The sequence below is a fragment of the Colossoma macropomum genome, unplaced genomic scaffold, assembly GCF_904425465.1.
Source record: "Colossoma macropomum unplaced genomic scaffold, Colossoma_macropomum, whole genome shotgun sequence".
Taxonomy (NCBI): Eukaryota; Metazoa; Chordata; class Actinopteri; order Characiformes; family Serrasalmidae; genus Colossoma; species Colossoma macropomum.
Window position 1 is genome coordinate 16,028,839 of NW_023494796.1, and position 20,466 is coordinate 16,049,304.

Sequence of the window (20,466 nt, forward strand, 5' to 3'; positions counted from 1 at the left end):
TAAGACATTCTACTGATCACAGAACTGTTAGAACAATGACTGCAGACAGGCAAGACGAGCAGCTGGAAAAGTGTGTAACTGAAGACAGCTGAGAAAGAGGGATAAGGGCGACTGCACCCTGATGAGAAAGGTAGATTATGAAGAGAATTTTGTATAAAGTATTACAATTAGGGCTGCAACTAACGATTATTTGTAGAAATGGTTAAGTGGCGCCTTTATTAGAGCAATTACCAAAAGCTAAAGTTCAACTTTTTCTATCTCAGAGTGAAGCAGAGAAAGCTGTTAATGCATTTGTTACAAGCAGAACTGATTAATGCTCTTTTTACTGGGCTTACTAAGAAAACAATAAATCGTCTACAACTCTAATGCAGCTGCACGCATCCTAACAAAAACAAAAAAGAAAGATCATATCACTCCTGTTTTGAAAGAACTGCACTGGCTAAAATTTCAAAATTTGTCAAAATGCACATCCCTTATTGAGAACAACTGTTAAGTGTCAACAATTTAAAAAAATAAATTGAAAAAAATTCTGCATTTGTTAACAAATCGTTGCAGCCCTAATTATATAACAATTACATAAAGATCTAGCAAAGATATCTGGAGAAGAGTAACCACATCCATACAGGTGATAATTCTGAAATTAATTCGTCTACAAGACGGAGCTGGCAGACAGGCGATGAGGAATCTACAGAGAGAGCTGGATCAGCAAGACTATCTTCTATCAAGGGACAGAGAGTGCAATCAAAACTACTCAAGACATTACAGCTAGAGCCATAAGACAGGTTCCCAGAGCCAGACAGAGTCGAGGAGAAGCAAAAGATCTCTAAGACAGGTGTTGACAGAGACGGTAAAAGCATAAAACAGGTATTTCTACTGAGACAGCGGCAAGAGCCCCATCAGTGCGCGAGTACTCACGAGTGAATCCAGGTGCTGTGAGCAAGAAGGTTCAAGAGGAGTTAGAATCTCACACAGGCGTTATAAACATATTCAGCAGAGCACAAAGACACAAAAACATACACGCACAACCACACTGTGTAGTTAGCATGAGACAGTAAAGCAGGAAGCGAGATGAGAACAGAACAGCTGTGTGCTGGGTGAACATGTATTCTGCAGCGAATGGCCTTGTTTTAGTGCTATGTGCTGGATACAGCTCAGTGGGTTTAGGGCTACTCCTGATTATGGACTGATTTTCTGAGGCCTGACATCAACAACATTGTCCAATCTTTCACTTGCAGAAATATCTAGTTGTAACTATTTTAACAAAGAAGAAAACACATAAATAAACCCTATTGTTTAACTGACAGAGTCGACCAAGGATGCTGTAATAGATTAATACATTAGTTGACTTTGACAGCCCTGGCTGAGTTATAAATGAAGTGTTGACGTTACCGGGTGGTTGCGTGCTGTAATCAATGATACGCTGTTGGCCTTGTGCCAAGTCGGGGTTGCTGGATGACAGGTTTCCACTGACCGGCACAGCGGGCGGAGGCTGCTTGGCCTGCCTCAGACCCACGACGGTGTCGTCTTGCGTTTGCCCCAACCCGAGGTCACTGTCAACCAAAACAAATCATCTCCCATCATGCGATTGTCACAAATCATACTGGTGTCGATAATACAGTTCAGCATGAACAGGAATTTCAAAATGGCGTACTAATATGCACTACCGATCAGAAGTTTGGAATCACTTGCCATATTAATTTGTTATTCTGTATACAGTAATAAATTATACAGTTTGTTTTATATATTACAAATGATTCACCTAAAGGTAGTTTTAGATGTTTTAGAATTCTGTGAACAAGTTTAACAATTTATAATATACTAATATTTACCATACCTCTGAAACATGATGAATGCTTGTGATTAAATGTATTAATTTTTTATCTTCTACAGCTTCATCCATCATCGTGAACACATCTAAAATTTCTGCCTTTTAATTTACAGCTTTCTAGTGCCCTGCTAATTGTTTGGCAGGTGTGAAGTTGCACGGGATTTGCATATTAGAACAGTTTTATACCCAATATCTGCAACCAAATTGGGTTATATATTATTTAAAGAAGTGATACCAAACTTTTGAATGGTACTCAGTCTTAGGTGCCTGAGAAATTTAGATTTAAAATGCCCTTTAGCTGCGTTGTAAATATTTATTTGCTCTGAAAAATCTGAACATGGCAATAATTACAAATAACATTAGTAGTAGTGATTTTATGTGTCAGTGTGTTTTCAAACCTCTCCTCATGGCAGCCTGGTATTCGTAGTAATCATCCAGTAATTAATTTGGCAAATAAATACTTCATTACATTAAATTAAGTGTGTTGCTGATGGAATTTAATCAATATCTGTGCTGGCTGGGGGCATCTAGAAAAAATCTGGCACCAAACTAGCTCAAGATATCAACAACTTTTTTTGAAAAAAGGAAACTTGTCACCTTTTACTGTATTTCTGCTTATTTGTATTCTAATGCTATATGGTGTTTTCATTGGTAGAAACACACTCCCTTCTAAGATAAACGGTCAGGTGCCTATGACTTTTGTATGGAACTATACATGACTTCAGTATATGTGAGTTTGAACTGGTACCTGTATGGTTTCTGAGGTAGGATGCTGATGCGCGTTTTGTCCAGAATCTTCATCAGTTTGTTGCGGCCGCCCACCGTGTGTGCTTTGGCCTTCTTGCTGACCTTTTCTTGACTGATGACCCCAGTTGCAACCCCAAGATCAGGTACAGAATAACGGGAGTTTTTCTTCCCATCGCCAATTTTAGGGAGATGAGGAACACCGTTCTTTCGCTCCTCCGCTACTCGGACCACCAGCTCCTTAAAGACTGAGAGAAAGAGAAAACGAAATGTTGATATTTCAGCTTCAGTATTCATTTTGTGAGCTGCCTGGCCCATTGTTTTGATGTCCAAGTCATTTGCTATCTTTTATTGTGTAGATTCATATTTTTGATCCAAACACCCAAGTTTAAACTATATATAATCAGTGCCAAGTCTAAGGCAGGCCTTGAATACTGTCTAAGGTATTTTAGGAATAAAACATAACAAACCCTATTTAGGAATGCAGATGTATGTGTATTAAAATCAATGGCCTCACCCAAAAGGTTGGTTTTGACTGTCATGGACAGATGCATGTTGTTCTTGAGGATCTCAGTGGCTTTGGACAACTGTACATTCTCAAAGGTTTGCCCATTCACTTCTAATATCTAGACAAAGAGAGAAAAAGCACTGATCAATAACCAATTTAATTTAAGACAAACATAGGCATCATTTTAGGAGCTATTTAGGCTATTATGTAAATTTAGAAGCTATTAACATGCTATTCTTGTCATATCCATGGTCACTTGGTCCTACCTGGTCTCCACGCTTAAGCCCCGCCTCCTCTGCCTTGCTGCCTACTTCCACACTGCTAATGAAGAGGCGTGTCCCTCTCTCGGCACCACCAATAAGAGTGAAGGGGAGGGGCATCTCCCGTGAGACCCTTGTGATGGAAACCACTCGAGGTTTGGCCTTAGCAGCGCATGCAATGTTCAACAAGCGCAACTGACCAGCCATCTTCTGCTCCAAGAGGGAAGGGAGAAAGAGGCATGAGTGTATAAGCATGAAGGACACTGAATACTTACATATATTTGTGCATTTGTGTGGGCTTATTTTCATACTTCTCTTTCCAGACAGTTCTGGAACTCCTCCAGGAAGTTGGTCATGTCAGGGTCTCCCTCAAAGTCACTAAAGTGATTATTAACCCACAGCAACACAACCCGTGTCACCTGCGAGAGAGAGTGTAACTGAGTGCATGTTTGTGTATTGTAGAGGAGAATGGAATGATTATGATAGGGGCTTCAGCTGTATACAAAAAAGTTTCCATACCTTATCACGTAGACTGGGGTCATTAAACCAGTCCAGTAGTCTTTGGCCAATGATGAGAGGACTGGACATAAATGTGCGATAGGTCAGCAGGAAGTCTTCAATATATGTGGGGTCCACCACAGAGTGATCCTCCACTAAATGCTGAATCAATCGCTCTGATGTGCCCTGGGAGATGAGTTTAAAGACGTTACTGATGTCTGAGTCTGCTCCAGTGGAAGGTCAACATGACTTGAGCCATCATGTCTGTTCTGATTAAAAGCAAGAAACTTGGAGGGGAATACTAATGGTGAAAATATAAACGGCTGTAACAGGGCGATCCTCAATTAAGGTTGAATTTGGTAGACCAAAAGACCTCATGTTCTACTAAGACATACTAGTGCTAGAAGAAGAGTCTCGTTTTGACTGTAGCTCTTGAAACATTTGCTGAAACTCTGTTTTTAATGTATTATTTTTTGTTTTTTAAGACATAGGCAAGGCAAAGCTAGAACTTCTGAAAATAAAATATGTATACAATAATGAAATAAGTTAATTATTTTAAGAAATATAAAAAGTATAAAGTCACAATTTCTGCACGCCACCACACTAATAAGCACAACCGGTTAGCAATCTGATCAAGAATGCTAATACCTTGACGACGATGTGGCCCTTGCGGGTTCCCGTGCGGTCGAGTTCTCTGTGTTCTTTCACCATGACTATCTCTCCTTCCTCCTCTACCCGCTGCGTGTTCTGCTCCACCTGATTCAATATGCAGCAGTAGTCCTGCTGTGCTATACACACAAACTGCACACAGGAAAGAAAACAAAGTGATTTCGCATTCAGGTATTTTATTGCAAGATGATGATCACATTATACAACAGATCTGATGGCACAATCTGATCCAATCTGATCCAAAACCAGAACAAAAAGTCAATTTGTTTCTATCCAGTTTATTTACACAAAAATGTACCTGGCAGTCGTCCACTTTGGTCCTCATGACGCCGACCATCAGCTCTTTCTCCAGGCAGGGAGAGACCCCGAAACTGCCCCCCATGCCTACAGTCTCACACTGTCCATCTGGATACATCACCTCCACAGCCCCATTCAGGATTACTGACCACGAGTCCAGCTACATCACACATATAGACATGCATATATTAAAGGGCAACAGACATTCAGAAGATAAAGATGAACTGCCTCAACAGCTCAGTTAGGAGGTACCAACAGTGTCTGTCTCCACAATTAGTTTTGAGGTGCAATTTTTTTTTGTTTTGTTAATGCCCTTTAACAAGCTCTTCCAGACCTAAAGTGGCTGTATTAAAGCAGGAAAACACCACTATAAATACTCTAGGAACTAACAAAAACACAGTGAACATGCAGTAGGTTTCAGTGATTGTGGTCTTGCATTGTTCTGTTTAAAAGCCTCTCTTGCTGCTGTATCAAAGATTAAACAGCAGTAGCTCCAGACTGAAATTTTAATGCTAAAGGCACTGCAACAAATTTGCTAACGCCAAAAAAGATGCAGAAATGCCTGGCGACTGACCTCCTCTCCGTGGTTGAGTACGATGGTCCCTGCCCGCTCCACCACGGCAAACACCATAACAGCACACAGCTCTCGCCTCACAGAGACACTCAGACTGGCGAATGCTGGGAGCTGCTGCACAAACTCCAGTAACTGCTCTGTAGATACAGAGAGAGGAAAATAAAATGCGAGACAGATTCAGGGAGTGTGTGAGTGTATGTGCTCAGGCATTTTCTTTATGAGAGACTTTCTTTGAGCTATTTTTTGTACAGGTCACTTACAACCTATTAATGCACAGTTGCTGTTACCCATAATCCAAATAATACTAGCGATACAACTTTCTTTTCTGAGGTTGTGATTCAATTTGATTTTCGATACATCATGTGTTAAACATGACTTCAATCTACAGAGCTCTAATTACAGTTCTACACAGATTGATTTGGCTCAGATCAATAAAAGTTCTCGACCTGAATGTTTCCAATGTCTGTCTCTATGGCAAAATCTCAATTGCCTAGATTTTACGACACACTCACAGTCACGTAATCGTCACTTTGCCCCTCCCCTCTCACTGTACTCTAACAGGATGAACCCAGATGCCTAGTTTTGATCACTGACAGCTGTTACCACAAAAGACAGCAAATAAGAGACACTCAGAAGAGGCTAAAAGGTGTCTCAGCTATAGTTTTGAATTGTGACAATCCCCTATAGAGCATCTTAAACAGCGGTTTTCATACTGGTCCTCAGGACCCACCAGGTGGTCCACCCTTTTGCTTCATCCTTATAAACTGAGAGTAAGGATAGAGCAAAAACGTGGACCATCTGCGGGGCCTTGAAGACCGTTTTGAAGACCTGTAAGGCAGGTGGGCAGTAGATAGTGAGTATATATGCACTGACATATAGGTATATGAATACGTGTACTGAGCTCCCAGCAGACTGGACTGACTCTTTATTAACAAACTACAACATAAAATACGTGTTAGAAATCGTCTGTTTTACCAATGTCATCATCTGTACGATCCATGGGGTCTTTCTCCAGGCAGTCTCTCACTATGTCCCGACTCATGAGGGGATCCGATGACCTCCCCACATCTTCATCGTCCTCGTCCTCATCCGAGTCCACCGCCGTTTCAGGCAGTCCACTGAGATCCACATCGCCACACTCACTCTCAGTAGCCTGTCAGAGAGATTTTTTAATTTAATTGCAGTTGTGTTGAATTAAAAATATTAAGTGCAGGACTTGAATCTGACTGGTCACAGTACCAGTGCAAAGAACTAGTATTATCAAGGAATAGTTCGCCAGTTTTCCTGTTTACCCCAAATGTAGTCAATTTTTTTGCTAAAAAATTGTCAAAATTTTGCTTCCTAGGTCTAGAACCGGAGGTGTGAGGCAAATGTTGCTAAGAAACATGGTTGAGAGACGTTCTGGTATATTTATGGAAATGGTTTGAGATATTTGGGTGACTATTGAGATCTAATACCTGTTAGCAATGTAAGCCTCACTGCTCCAGTTTTAAAATAAAGAAGTAAAATTTAGACTCCAAAAAATTCTCTGCTGATCAACTACTTCTGGGGTAAGTGGAAAATTTAGTAAATTCGATTTTTCACTAAACCATTCCTGTAAGCTGGGTACAGACAGAGGAGGGCTCAGCAGGAGGCTAGTGTTAATATAGTGTTGTTTAGTTGGTGGGGGGGTTATTTGTTACTTTACTGCATTATTTGAGAGTGTGATGGATCTTGCGTTTGTATGATCCTGTGATTAGCCAAATGTGTTGGCTGATTGACTGCGTCTAGTGTAATTGGAAAACTCAAATTTCTGCAAAACTATGACTTTAAAACTGACTGCTACTCTAAAATCCAATATTTAGCTACTGAATGACTTTTTTTTTTCAATAGTTGGTACTATTTTGGCACCATAAATGTATTAAATTTGCATTTATATATGTATGTGTAGGTTAGAGGTGGGGTCTGGGGGATGCAGGTGGAGTTTATCTGGAGGTCATGAGCTGATATGACAGATGGTGAGTTAGATCAAACAGAAAGGGGGGGGGACTCTTTTTCAGAGAGATTTAAATCTGTGTCCCAGATGTTCATGTGAGGTGCCTGTAATGATGACTTCAATGTGCCCAGCCTGTGCAAGAAGACCGCTTGTAAGAATGAGTGAGACGAGTGGGAGAGATGGACAGACTCAGAGACATACCTGGTAAATATCCGATAGGCTACTGCTTCCCGAGTCACTGGCAATGCTGGATCGTGATTGGCTGGAGGACATGTGGAGGTGGAGACTGTCTGAAAGGTGGAGCTTAGAGAAATCTGCAGGAAGCTGAAAGAGAAAACAAAGTATTACACACACACACACACAAATTTGCTGGTGACAAATGCATGCATGGAATGTGTGTGTGCGCGCACTGCCTTTTGCATTCTAGTCCATAATGGCTCAAAGGATTAAGCTCACTAAACCCCCCCTTCCGCTCATAGCACAATTACATCCAGCAGCATGAGAGTGGCACACATACACAAACACACTTAACAAAACCATAGAGGAACATCTACAGTACTGTGCAAAAGTTACAGACCACCTTTCATCTATTTCATTTCTGGTCAAAAAGGTCAATAAGTACAAGTTATTCATTTTTCTGCATCAGGAAAAAAGCAAAAACCATATTAAACAGAAAATTACACAGAAACCTCATAAACTAAATATAGTAATATATAATTTTTCAGCATTTAGTGTGTCCACTCTTTGCCTTCATTAGAGCTTTCATTCTTTTCAGGAGTCTTGCTTTCAGATTTTCAAAGAAATCTGCAGGATGTCTTTCTACATCTCCAAAGTTCAGTCTTAGAAGTTGGTTGCATTTTCTGCTTCTCATAATCCACATAATTTCAAAAACATTCAGTGATGCTGGACTGAGAACAGCTTCTTTGTTTGATTTGCAGTTTAATTTTTTCTCTATTTCTCTTTTCTCAGTAAGGACTTCCTGACAGCTACACATCCTGTGAGACTCATGGTGTTGAGCTGTCTTCTCACAGCGGAAGGATGGCTAAAAAACTGTGGATTTTTTTAGATCTGAAGCAAGAGTGAATCTTTTTTCAAAAGTACAGTTTATCTGATGGTGACAGTTTTGGTTTTCCTAAGTCTTGCACAGTTGTTGAGAGTCCCATTTTCTCTGGACATTTTTTCCCCGTTTTTTCACTTTTTTTCTTTGACTTTCTCTTTCTTTTTGAAAGTAGATCATTTCCTCAGAAACACCTCCTGAAAAAGAAATAACTTGTACTTAACAGCCTTTTTTACAAAAATAAAATAAATAAGGGGCGGTCCCCGACTTTTGCACAGTGCTGTCCATTAATCAATGCCTCCATTTTGCATGCTTTCGTTAAGTGCTAAAAGAATGCACAAACACTCACAAACCCCCATTAAAAACTCTCAAGCACAACGCTTGAATTCAGAGGGGATTAAGTGGCAGCTCGCAGTTTGCCATGTGAAGTGATATGCTAATGACTTTAGGAGGTCATTACCAAATTAATTCACACTTCATTCCCCTTCTCATGATTGTGCGCTATGAAATAGATCAGCTAGTGGACACGTGCGTGAGCCCGCACACACACGCGTGCTTAATGCTAAACAGTATATCCAGAGGCTTAATATAATAGAAGCTGTTGATGGGTTTGAACTCATGGCCTAGTTCAACTGGCCTACATACAGAGACCACACAACACACCACTGCAATTAGAATAGGCACACACACAACTTAATACTCTGACCTTGTAATCAAATCATCACTAATATTACTGAACTCATCCACTCGCTGAAAATTTTTTACCCTACTTAATTTACTTATTTACCCTAAATCATCTGCACTACAAAAATTTTTAGACCTGCAGTAGCAATAAAAATCACATGCCAAACTGTTTTGTCTACAAGTTTCAATACAATAGCTGCAATATATTTTAATTAGTGATGCATCGAAATAAAAATGGCCAAAAAAATGAAATTCAGGACACATTCAGCAGAAAACAGAAACTGACACCCAAAAATCAGTGACAACAGATTACGTAAAATAAAACATACTACAATTATTTTAGTATGTAGGCCACAGAAAGTGCTATGAAACACAACTTTCCACTAACTCCAGTGAACAGGTGTTCATTCGTGGCACTGAATTTCATTATATTTTAATTACACTTTGCACTCTTGCTCTGTTATTTGTAACTTTTTTTTTAATCATTTCTAAAACAGGCTACAGATGCCGCTGGTGTATTTGTTGGAACTTTCATTTCTGCTTCTGTTGTTTTGCTGTAGTCTGCATATATTCAGTGGGATGTTGTGTTTTCTAACAGTATGAAACATGTAGTGGTTCTTGGGAGCTGTATCCTCTCTTGATTTTCAACCTGAACAGTGTTTACAAATCTTTTGTCCATCATTAAAACTTAAACAGTTCCACATGGCCAACATTTTCACTGTTGATCTGCTACCGCTCAAACTGTTTGAACACATCTGCATAGTAAAGTGATGGTAACAGCTTTTTTAATTACTTTTTCCGATTTTCATCTGTAAAGTCTTATTTAGAGACTTTGTGGTATGCCTCTTTAATCTTTGTTATTTTCTGTCAAAATTGTTGGTCATTTTCTCTTTCGGCTAAAAACGTTAGTTAAAGTTAAAGAACACCTTGTTTTCATGAGCGTACTAAGCTACCTCTCCATGCCACAAAACACCATAACACATAGTAGACTGGTTTCCTCGACAGGGATTAAGCCCAATACTGGGCTATATTTGTATTTGAAAGGAGAAATTCCACTCAATGTTGTGGAGCTCAGGACTAGGCTTAATCCCTATTTGGGAACCCTGACACAGACCAGCCGCGCAGTAGTACCTCTATGTTTCAATGGATGCCACGTGATTGTGACATTATTCTGCCCTACCATTTTCTCTCGCTCACCATTTTTGCTAAAAATTTTCAGTGGCCAAAATTTTGGTGCATCCATAATTTCAATACATTTTATAAAATGCAGATAAGGAATTTGACTGTTCAGATCTTCTGTTCAAATGGAAGCAATGTGATTCTGATATTTTTCTGCCTTACTCTACATCCTGTTTTTCTTACAATATCTTAAGAAATTATGCTTTACACATCAAGTTTTTCTTTTTTTATAGAACTTTCTGGAGTTTTACAGACACACTGACAATGTCCAAAAACAAACCAAACCAAAAAAATAAATGCTGATCAGTGTACATTTGCACAACTATGTGCAAAAACCAGTCTGCAGTTTAGCGTTTGCATGCTTTACATGCATCTGTATCAACAATATATCAACATATTAACAATATACAAATGTCACGTATTGTGGTCAACATTATTTTTTGGTCAAAGCCCAACTGCCTAAATAAGACTACATGGCCTGGTGAAAGTACAATTAACACAAACAAGCAAGGTTCTAAGCTGTCTAATGGATTTAAATACATCTTTTTCTTATTTGTCCCTTTTAGAAAGATTATAGAGTGATTGCTTAACAGAGAAAGTTATTTAAATTTATGTCACTATGATCTCACAAATATTGTATAGCATAAAATGTAACTACAAAATTCACAATGCCGGAAAAATGAATGGTAACGTTAAAAAGACTTGTTGCATGCTGTGCACACTGTATGCGGTGTGTGCGCGCGTGTGTAAATATACTCACACTCCTCATCTCTGCTCCCCTGACTCCATAACTGTGCGAGAGAACTAACTGCCTCATAGCCAAAAACACAGAATGTCCAACCATCCTGTTTCCATCAGCGTAAAGCAGCCTGAACCTCTACAACATTGCCTCTTCTCTCTCCAGCTTAATCCTCTTGAACCCTCTACTTCTCTAACTGCCTCTTTTTCTGTCTTCCTTTGTCTTTTTCAGATTTTTGCCTCAATCTGTCGCATTCGCGCTTCTGCAACTACTTCCTCTGCCCTCACTCGCACCCTGCAACATCGCTTTCTAGCAAACTCCTGCTAAAATCTCCACAGCAACAGACATCACACAGGCAAGGGGGGAGGACGAGAGAGAGGGACAGAGGGAGAGAGAGGGTGGGAGAGAGAAAGCTGCTGAACCTGCCTCCTTTTCACTCTCTCTTTCAGTCACACGCACACAGATTAGTACGAGTCTGGTATTGTTTATGCAGAAGGGGGGGGAGGGGTTTGAGGATGAGTGAAACACGCTGCCCTACTAAACCAGTCACCAGCGCTGACCCCCACGATGATGGACTGCTCACTGGACAATCAGTCCACTTTAAACCTCCTCACAAATCCCACCCCCAATGACAATCACAATAAGGTTCATTAATGGTCAGAGAAACCTAAGTAATGCAGAAAAAGAAAGGAGAAAGGCAAGAGGTGTATGAGAGAGAGAGAGAGAGAGAGAGAGAGAGAGAGAGAGAGAGAGAGAGAGAGAGAGTGCGCGAGAGAGAGTGAGAGAGTGCTCAGTACAGCAATAGAGGAAAGAGTAGATTTGCGTTTCTTGTATAAAATACAGCATATTCTTAATCTTAGAAGTCTTGACTTGCATTAAATAATGATCTAGAAATAATAACCATATAATTTTATGTAATTATTTACATTAATATTCAAGGCTTTTCTTCTGACTTTCACATTTGTTTTGATGTCAAAAAGAGACAAACATGGCAAAAACAACATTTTTTCTTTTTCACTGCATGTGAAACTATCTTCATCTAGGGCAGTTTGATGGTATTTACTACTTTCGTGAAAAATATTGTGCTAAAATAATCATAAAATCATCTCCATGTTTCCTTACAAAGAGAGCATAATTAGACCTGTTTGAGTTCAGTGCAGTATGTGAAACATTGAATAAAACCACTGCGTTAATAGACTTGGATAGAATGACAAGAAAGCCAAGAGGTGGGTGAGAAAGAGAGAGAGAGAGTGAGAACGCAAGAGAGACCTGAACAGCAGCAAATAAAAGAGTAAATTTGCCTTCCTTTTAATCATTAGAGCATTGCATCACTGTCCAATATACATATATATGTATATATAGACATACTATATCTATGGTAGTAGTGGACATTAGTGTCAATGTCACTATATAGTTAATATTTTGTACAGTTTCTCCATATATCATGTTTTAATGATATCTTTGTGTACATTCATGCTATCAATATTAGCTGAGACGCTGTTCAGCCTCTCTGCTGTGAACACAATTTGCCGGAAAACAACTGATAAATTACAACATGCTTTCATGAACGCTGGTGATAACTGCAACCTCTAAGGGTTAAAGGGAAGGAGAGAAAAGCAGGTGAAGTCATTAGCAGGTGGAGGAAGTAGTAAGGGAGGCTGTTAGAGAGGATTACGGGATGGTTTAAGGCAAGGTTACCTGGGATTTTGAGCATTCCTGCAGCCGAAACAAAACAAAAAAAGACAATTATTAGATATTGTACTCTTCCAGTTAAGGGACTAAAGAATCAATCATGATTACATACTCAAGATTGTGGGGAATTAGCAAAACTAAATTATGCTGCATTAATCAATATATTAGAGAGAGAGAGAGAGAGAGAGAGAGAGGGAGAGAGAGAGAAAGAGAGAGAAAGAGAGAGAGAGAGAGAGAGAGAGAGTGTTTGGGGGTTGACAGATTCTGTACTTCAACTGTAAGAGACAAAAGTTCCTGGACAATCAACCAACTTCTCATTGCTCTGCATGCAATTGTGTTCTTTCACAATAACCGTTGCTAGTTTTGACAAACTTTCAAATAGCATTGGCAAAAATGACAATCAGCCTCTGAAACTTCTAAATTTATGTTTAAACCTGCCTACAGCTTTAGAGACAGTGCAACATAGCACTGCTTGACAGCTTAGCATTTGAAACAGGAAAATCAACAGTAAACACTGCCTCTAAGCCACACTGTGGTTGCCTATCCTGAAAAATTTTGTGTTTGGTTCAAAGGCATTTTTGCTGTTGCCATGCTTGTCCAAACTTGTAACAGTTGCTGCAAAAGAACACGTCTGTGGGCGGAGCATCAATACATCAATCAGCCTTAAAAGTGCAGCAACGGTCTGCTGACCAGGAGACCATTACAGGAGTAATGTTGATGATGGTAAAAATAGTGGTAAATCTGAAAAAATACAATTGCCTTTTGGGCTAATTTGCCAAACAACGCCCTATATGTAGCTCCTCCTTTATGCCAAAACTTTGGATGTCCGGTTGCTGTCACCACCAAAAACAAGCAATTCTGACTGTAAAGCACAGCATTTCACATCCAACCACTCTTCACACCATGGTTTACACCTCAGGCGTTTAACTACAGAGAAATTTATCAAAATTGGTGGACTTTCCCCTTTAAATCAGGGTGTGACCTGTTCTAGGACAAGCATGTACACGTGTTTCTGTACGGACCGTGTGGTAGCCTGGTGGTAGAGGAGGCTTGCTGACTGGATAGTGCTCGACTGTATCAATGATTGTCTGTCTCTCGCCGCGCTGGTTTATTTTCCGGAACCTTCTCCTGGACTGCCGGTGGGACGCCTGCCTCTGAAAATACTCCTCACTGTCCTCCATGTAGTCCACCTTTAAGACAGAGAACGAGACAGACAGAGAGAGACAATTATTTTAAGCCATTTCTTAATTTTCTACACTGATTACTTGTTTTGTATTGGACAGACAGTTTAGTTATAACCTCAGGGGTTCTCACAAATCAACACTGTTTTCACTCACACACAAACAACTTACCACTATCATTTCTGAGGCTTCAAGGACAATACACTCACACCCTCGACGCAGACTGCCTGCAGAGCGTTTCCCAAAACTGTGTGGGAGAGAGAAAGAGAGAGAGAGAGAGGTTACACAATGTTGAAAGTGAGGTCAGATAATAAGAAAGCAATTGTGCAAAAATGTACACAAACCTGCTACGTGGTAGAAACATGGACTCCTTTATGAAGACCGAGCCAGACAGCAGGATGTACCAGCAGGTCCCAATGTCATCCGGACTAAAACACAGAAATATTAAAATATTACCAACGACACTTAAGCAGGGAGTTTCACTGTCAATATTTCAGTACAGCTGCAGCCCCAAAAACAGTCATGTTATTTAAATGTATGTCCACCTTTGAGGTCAGACTCACTAATCTTTCAAAATTCCATCTGAACGCTGCATGTGACCTAATCTGAGACACGGGAAATAAGAGTATTACCAAGTGAATTTCAGCATGTGAGTATTACTCACATTACAATGCTAGAGGGGCCGCTCTGACAATTAGACTGATGTCAGTCACCATAAAAACAAGTCTATGTGAGACTGCTTACGAATTTGAGGTGGTTGGAGGTGAGCGTGTCATTATGCTACCGTACCTGACTTAAGAAACAGACTCAGCACGTGTCTCTGCTGATTGGGAATGGAAAAACTGAGAAGCTTTGAGTTCTGTTCAAGTCAAAGAGTATTAGGATTAAGTTTAGCTGTGTACTTCTGCTCTTTGCCTTGTACAGCTATTCTGAAACTCACTTTCACTTCCTTCCACTCTTCTTCAGGCTGATTTTTAGCTAAATTGGTTTGCGCCATCAGACATCAGGCCACTTCACATTCAGCAAAAGCTATTCCAGGCTACTGGCCTACATTTTATTGTTATTTTCTGTTTCACTATTAATTCTAGTTTATCAGAGTACACTGACTACACCACATCGGTCATCTTTTCACACTCGCCCTTCATTCGCCTCTCTTTCTACTTCAACCATTTCCTGGTCTCCCCCTTTCATGCTGCTGCCGTTTGTTTAGAAAATACAATTCAAAATATGAACAAATGATTGAATTCTGTAAAGGATGCACATTCGAATGTAGACTGTAGATGTAAATGTTTTGTGCTTTATCTCTTGTGGAGCTACATTTCCAAAAGCAGCCTAAACTACAGAGCTGTGTGCAAAAGATCCTGAATGAGGTGGAGAAACTCTCCGTTCTCCTTTCGCCCATTTCGTGAGAAGCAAGTGTGAACAACACTTTCCACAAATCCCAACAAATTCCAAAAAAATTGCATTGTATCTGGTGTGTATAGTTATGTTGCAAGACAAAGTGTGCTGGAATATTTGTGTTGTTCATTAGCGTTGTGTTCAGTGTGTAACAGCCTGTACACTCCAAATGTTGAGAATGATCACATTATATTTAAAAGGAAGCAAAGTGTGCTTCTCGCTGCTTAACTAAACACTGTCATGAAGCTTCCACTGCTACCTGCACCAGTAACAGGCTTGTGCGACACTCTGTGCATGCATGCTCACTCGTGCAGCTATTTAATTTGCTTTTTTGCTACCAACCATTTTCTGACTCCCATGCTTGATATTTACTTGATATACCACTTACTGCAAGTGCATATGCTACTTATTTACTTAGCATCTATAAAAAAATGATGCATTTAACATTAGAATGTGTTCAAATATTTGACAATGTAATACATAACACTCAAATTTCACCATGGGAAAACTTCTGCATTTGTTCAACTTTAGCAAGCAATGGATACTTCAACAATTTAACTTCAAATAGAAACTAAATAGCACAAAGAAAATTCATTATTTATATACCATCACTGACAGTTTTGGCTTTGCTATCCAACAATCTCAATGCTAGTCCATTAATGGACACTGACTGGTATACAAAATGTATGGAGGAAGCTGCTTGCTGTGTTGCTGCTGCCGGACTGAATCGAACGAAAGTGAAGTGAAAGCTCAGGGCTTTTAGAATTACTGGACGATGCTCTCTTTTCCCACTCATGCAGCACTTTCAGAGTAAATAAACTCACGTGAACATCAAAATGGTGTTGAACTTCTGCTTTTTAGGCCTGACTCAGTCTAACCACAGAATGGTCTCTAAAAGTGAGGAGGTTTAACTGGTGCAGCGATGCAGCTGAAAAGAGGCAGCACTGGGGTTTGTAAGGGAGTGTTTATATTAAGAGTGAGCAAAATGGCCAAAATAACATCACAATATCAGAAGGTACCTTCATATGTATCACAATATTTTGTTTATATTTTTAATATCGCGATATTTTAGGTTTAAAAGGAGCACTTACACACGGTAGCCCAAGTATTGATATTTTTATTTAAGAATATTTTTTAACTTAGAATTAAACTATAAATACTTAAAATTCAGAAAAGTCTGTTCACTTGGTAGCTGTCTCACCCCGCAGGTACTTATGCCCAATCATACAAGACCAGGCTGCTATGTCTTTGAAAGGGGAAAAATCTATAAATCCAAAACTGAAACACTGAATATGTTTTAAAAACATATTTCAAATCACTGCTAAATAATCTAATAAAAAGTATAAATAGTTTGTTGCATCTGACTTAAATCATACAAACCACACAAACCAGTGTTTTTTATTCAGGTTGTTCTGGCTATTGCAATGTGTCACATCAAAATACTCATCACAAATCTTTAAATATTTTGATATGAGAGGGTCGGCAGCGATTCCCACGTTATGATATAAGCCATATCTCAAGAATATCCAGAGACACCACTGACTTCTTTGGGCTAAAGCACATCTGAGGTGGACTAACACAAAGTAGGAATGTGGGCTGTGGTCTGATTGATCCACCTAACTGACTTCATGTTCTCCATTCCAAAAAGGACCATCCCATTTGTTACCGACGCAAAGTTCAAAAGCCAGTATCTGTCTTGGCTGGGGCAGCTGAAGTGTTATATGAAGCAAAAACTACAACAACTGTTGTCCACCGTTCCCAAATGATTACTGAACGTTGTTAAATGTGCCTTTCTCAACTTTTTTGGAATGTGTCAAAGCTATAAAATTTAGCAGAAGCATATACACACAAAAAAAGGGAGTTGAAACAGGAAATATCTTGTCTGTGCACTGTTTTCGACTGAACACAGGTCATAAAGGATTTGCAAATCATTGCTGCCTGTGTTTACAGTTCCTATTGTTTCAACCTTTTGGGAACTGGGTCTGTAGCTGTTTTTGTTTACAGGTTCCCTATAATTGGTCTTTTTTGTGTTGCATGCAGTTGGGCAGCTGACGTAATTTATCATGACAACATATCATCATACTGCCCACCACTAGTGTATGTGTGTGCCCTGCTACCCTGACAAACACAAAGAGCTTTTAATGGCTTAATCTCTGTCTGCAGATGGGGGCACAGATTTACATGTCCCAAGCCCAAGACAGCTGTGTGTGTGTGTTTGGGGGGGTGGTGGTTGCAGAGAGAACAGATGTGTGTGTTGGTGCAAATCATTTGCCTGACTTTGCTATAAACCTCTGTTAAACTGACCTACATCAGAACACGTATCTGAATATGTAACTCACTAGTATAAAACCGCATTGGCCTCGTGCTGCTCATAGCGAACCGTTTCACACATCAACCTAAAAGAAAAAAGAGAAAAAGTCAAAAAACAATTACATCCAAATCATGAATGTTCTTGCACACATATTGGATATTACACATAATGAACAGGTCTACAGCCAAGCACATGAAGTGACGGTGCGTCATACCTGAGCTGGTGTTCTCTCAGGTTGGACAGTGCTTCCATCCCATGCAGATACGAGTACACAACCTGCAGGTCCTGCAGAACACCACAAACATGTTATTAGGACTGTTATTATAAATTATATTAGTTATTGGGTAACACAAGAATACTTTTGATGATAAATCAGGCAATCAGATTTTTTAAAGAAGGCCAAACAACAAAAATAGGCTTAAGTGAGCTACAGATGAACAGTTTAGGGAAAATATCTAACTGCAGTTTAAACTGGGATTATTTTCTATGAATTAAAGTCCAGACCTGTTATACTGGCCAAGTTGTCCAGTATGAATGCTAAACATCTGTGCCAGACTGCCAGTTAGTGGCCATAAACACAGCACATGGATGCTTCAGATACTCATATACAGATAGTTCCAAAACTCCATGCTATTATCATTTACAGCCATCTTCACTGATTTTTTCCTTGTATAGGTGCAAAAACATGGATACACACATATGTATGTGTGTACACACACACACACACACACACACACACACACACACACAGCGCGCGCGTACATTCTTACACACTATTACTACAATACTGTGCAAGTAAGTGGCCACTCTTCCTTTATTTAATTTTTTGGTCAATAAATAAGTACAAGTAATTCTTTTTTCACTTCATCATGCTATTTAACACAAATATACACAGAAGACACAACAACTAAATATAACTTTTGTTTTTTTTTGTTTTTTTTAAACATAAATTTACTTATTGTACTTGGTGTGTCCACCCTTTGACTTCATCGTCTCTTTTTGGGAGACCTGCTTTCAGTTTCTCAATGAAATCTGCAGGGATATTTTCCACTCCTTGAAAAGTTCAGTCTTAGAAGTTGGTTGCAATTCTCTGCTTCTCACAATCCAAATAATCAAACACATTCAGTGACGTTGAGGTCTGGACTCTGGGGTGGCCACTCTGTTGTTCTGTGGACAACAGCTTCTTTGTCTGATTCAGATCTGAATCAAGAGTGGAGCTTGTTTTTCTCTTCTCCTTTAAAGATGAAAGCTTTAAGTGCTGTTTATCTGATCAGTTCTGTTGGTCTACCAGAGTCCAATTTTCTGTATATTTTGAATAAACTCCAGTTTTGGGTTCCTTTTCCCCCTCTTGATTCTGCAAGTGAATCATTTGCATCTAATTTCCTCAAAAATATCTCCAGAAAAATGACTTGTACTGAACAGCTCCTTTGACTGGTAATTACATTGTGATCCTGGTCACAGTAAACTCAAAGATCATGAGAATCACCCTCTTGCAGTTACACTCAAATACCAGCAAGGGGCGCTGTTTTAATTTTAATAGGCACTCCAATGCAAACAGCAGTCTCTTTTTTCCCCTCTACTGTCCACACTCCAAGAAACACACACACACACGAACCTGCATCCAGCAATGAATCGACCGCACCCGTCCCACATGACGCAATGCACCTCAGATCAATGTTTAACAAGAAAGGCATGTTTGCGAATACCACAATACCCCTCTGCCTTTTTTTCCCACCCTCTCCCTTTCTTCACTCCACTTTCTTCTATTCTGTCCATTTCCTGACCTCCCCCTCTGACAATGCTGCTCCTTATGCCTTTGTTGCTTTTCTTGCTTGCAGAGAAATACGAGTTTCCAAAACATTGTCAAGACTTTATTCGGTACCAGCGCTGTTAAATAAAATGCAAATCAGTGAACTTCAGCATGGTTCATATGAAATGGAAACTAAAGAGTGGAATGGAAACTCTTGTCATTCTGGAGATCCCACAGACCCTTTCCTTTTCTCAACTTTCTGGGTAGTGAAAAAAGAACTTCTCACATACGTCTTAAAATAAAGTCCTCTATTCACGCTTCTGTCTTTGGTGACAAACCTCAAGCACGTGCTCTGTTGCAAAAACGGCTGAACGCAGTGCACCCACACATACATTTCAAGTACAAGCTTTATCAATCATCTTTTCCAGCTGTTCTGGAAGCATCTTAGTCTCAGATCTCACCTTTACAAGCCACATCAAAGCGAGCATCAAAACAGCCTTCTATCATCTTAAATATATAGCCAGAATCAAAAGGTCTGGTGTCTCAACAAGACCTAGAGAAGCTCATCCATGCTTTTATCTCCAGCAAGGTGGACTACTGTATTGCTCTCTTAACCGGACTTCTCAAAATGACCTTCAAACAGCTACAGCTTATTCAGAATGCTGCTGCTGCAGTTCCAACCATGACCAAGAGAGCAGAGCTCATTACTGCAGTCCTAAAATCTTTACACCGACTTCTGGATTGTTACAGAATAGATGATAAAGTGCTGCTACTAGTCTTTTGATTACTGAATGGTTTAGGCCCAGAAAAACCAAGTAGGTCACTTAGACCCATCCACTCAGGTCAGCTAGTAGAGCATAAAGCCAAAACTAAACATGGTGAAGCAGCATTTAGCTGTTATGCTACATACAACTGGAACAAACTCCCAGACAATCAAAAATATGCTCCAAATGTAGCAATTTTTAAACCCAGGTTAAAGACATTCCTCTTTTTGTGCACCTATACGCACTTTATTTTTAGTATTGCACCTTTAATAAGCCAATTTTATATGTTTGGTCATTCATTTCCATTATATTTATTTTTATTATTTTGTTTTCATGTCTGTAAAGCACTCGGAGTTGC

At 39.6% G+C, this 20,466-nt stretch overlaps 1 protein-coding gene across 7 annotated transcripts in view; it reads right to left on the reverse strand.

The window, feature by feature from the left end:
- si:dkey-253i9.4 (rap guanine nucleotide exchange factor 2) overlaps positions 1–20,466 on the reverse strand; it is a 58,464-nt gene that overhangs the window by 12,884 nt on the left and 25,114 nt on the right. For 3 of the 7 annotated variants that reach the window (XM_036582954.1, XM_036582951.1, XM_036582956.1), the window contains exons 2-19: positions 17,809–17,879; positions 17,623–17,679; positions 14,230–14,313; positions 14,057–14,132; positions 13,727–13,894; positions 12,711–12,728; positions 7,555–7,677; positions 6,354–6,531; positions 5,379–5,515; positions 4,806–4,964; positions 4,487–4,639; positions 3,860–4,024; positions 3,652–3,759; positions 3,347–3,550; positions 3,090–3,198; positions 2,577–2,820; positions 1,390–1,550; positions 916–930 (exon numbers count right to left, since the gene is read on the reverse strand). In XM_036582954.1, the coding sequence (XP_036438847.1) occupies positions 916–930; positions 1,390–1,550; positions 2,577–2,820; positions 3,090–3,198; positions 3,347–3,550; positions 3,652–3,759; positions 3,860–4,024; positions 4,487–4,639; positions 4,806–4,964; positions 5,379–5,515; positions 6,354–6,531; positions 7,555–7,677; positions 12,711–12,728; positions 13,727–13,894; positions 14,057–14,132; positions 14,230–14,313; positions 17,623–17,679; positions 17,809–17,879 (2,230 nt within the window). The remainder of the gene's footprint in view (positions 1–915; positions 931–1,389; positions 1,551–2,576; positions 2,821–3,089; positions 3,199–3,346; positions 3,551–3,651; positions 3,760–3,859; positions 4,025–4,486; positions 4,640–4,805; positions 4,965–5,378; positions 5,516–6,353; positions 6,532–7,554; positions 7,678–12,710; positions 12,729–13,726; positions 13,895–14,056; positions 14,133–14,229; positions 14,314–17,622; positions 17,680–17,808; positions 17,880–20,466) is intronic. The other 4 variants (XM_036582955.1, XM_036582952.1, XM_036582957.1 and 1 more) reach the window with 2 other exon arrangements.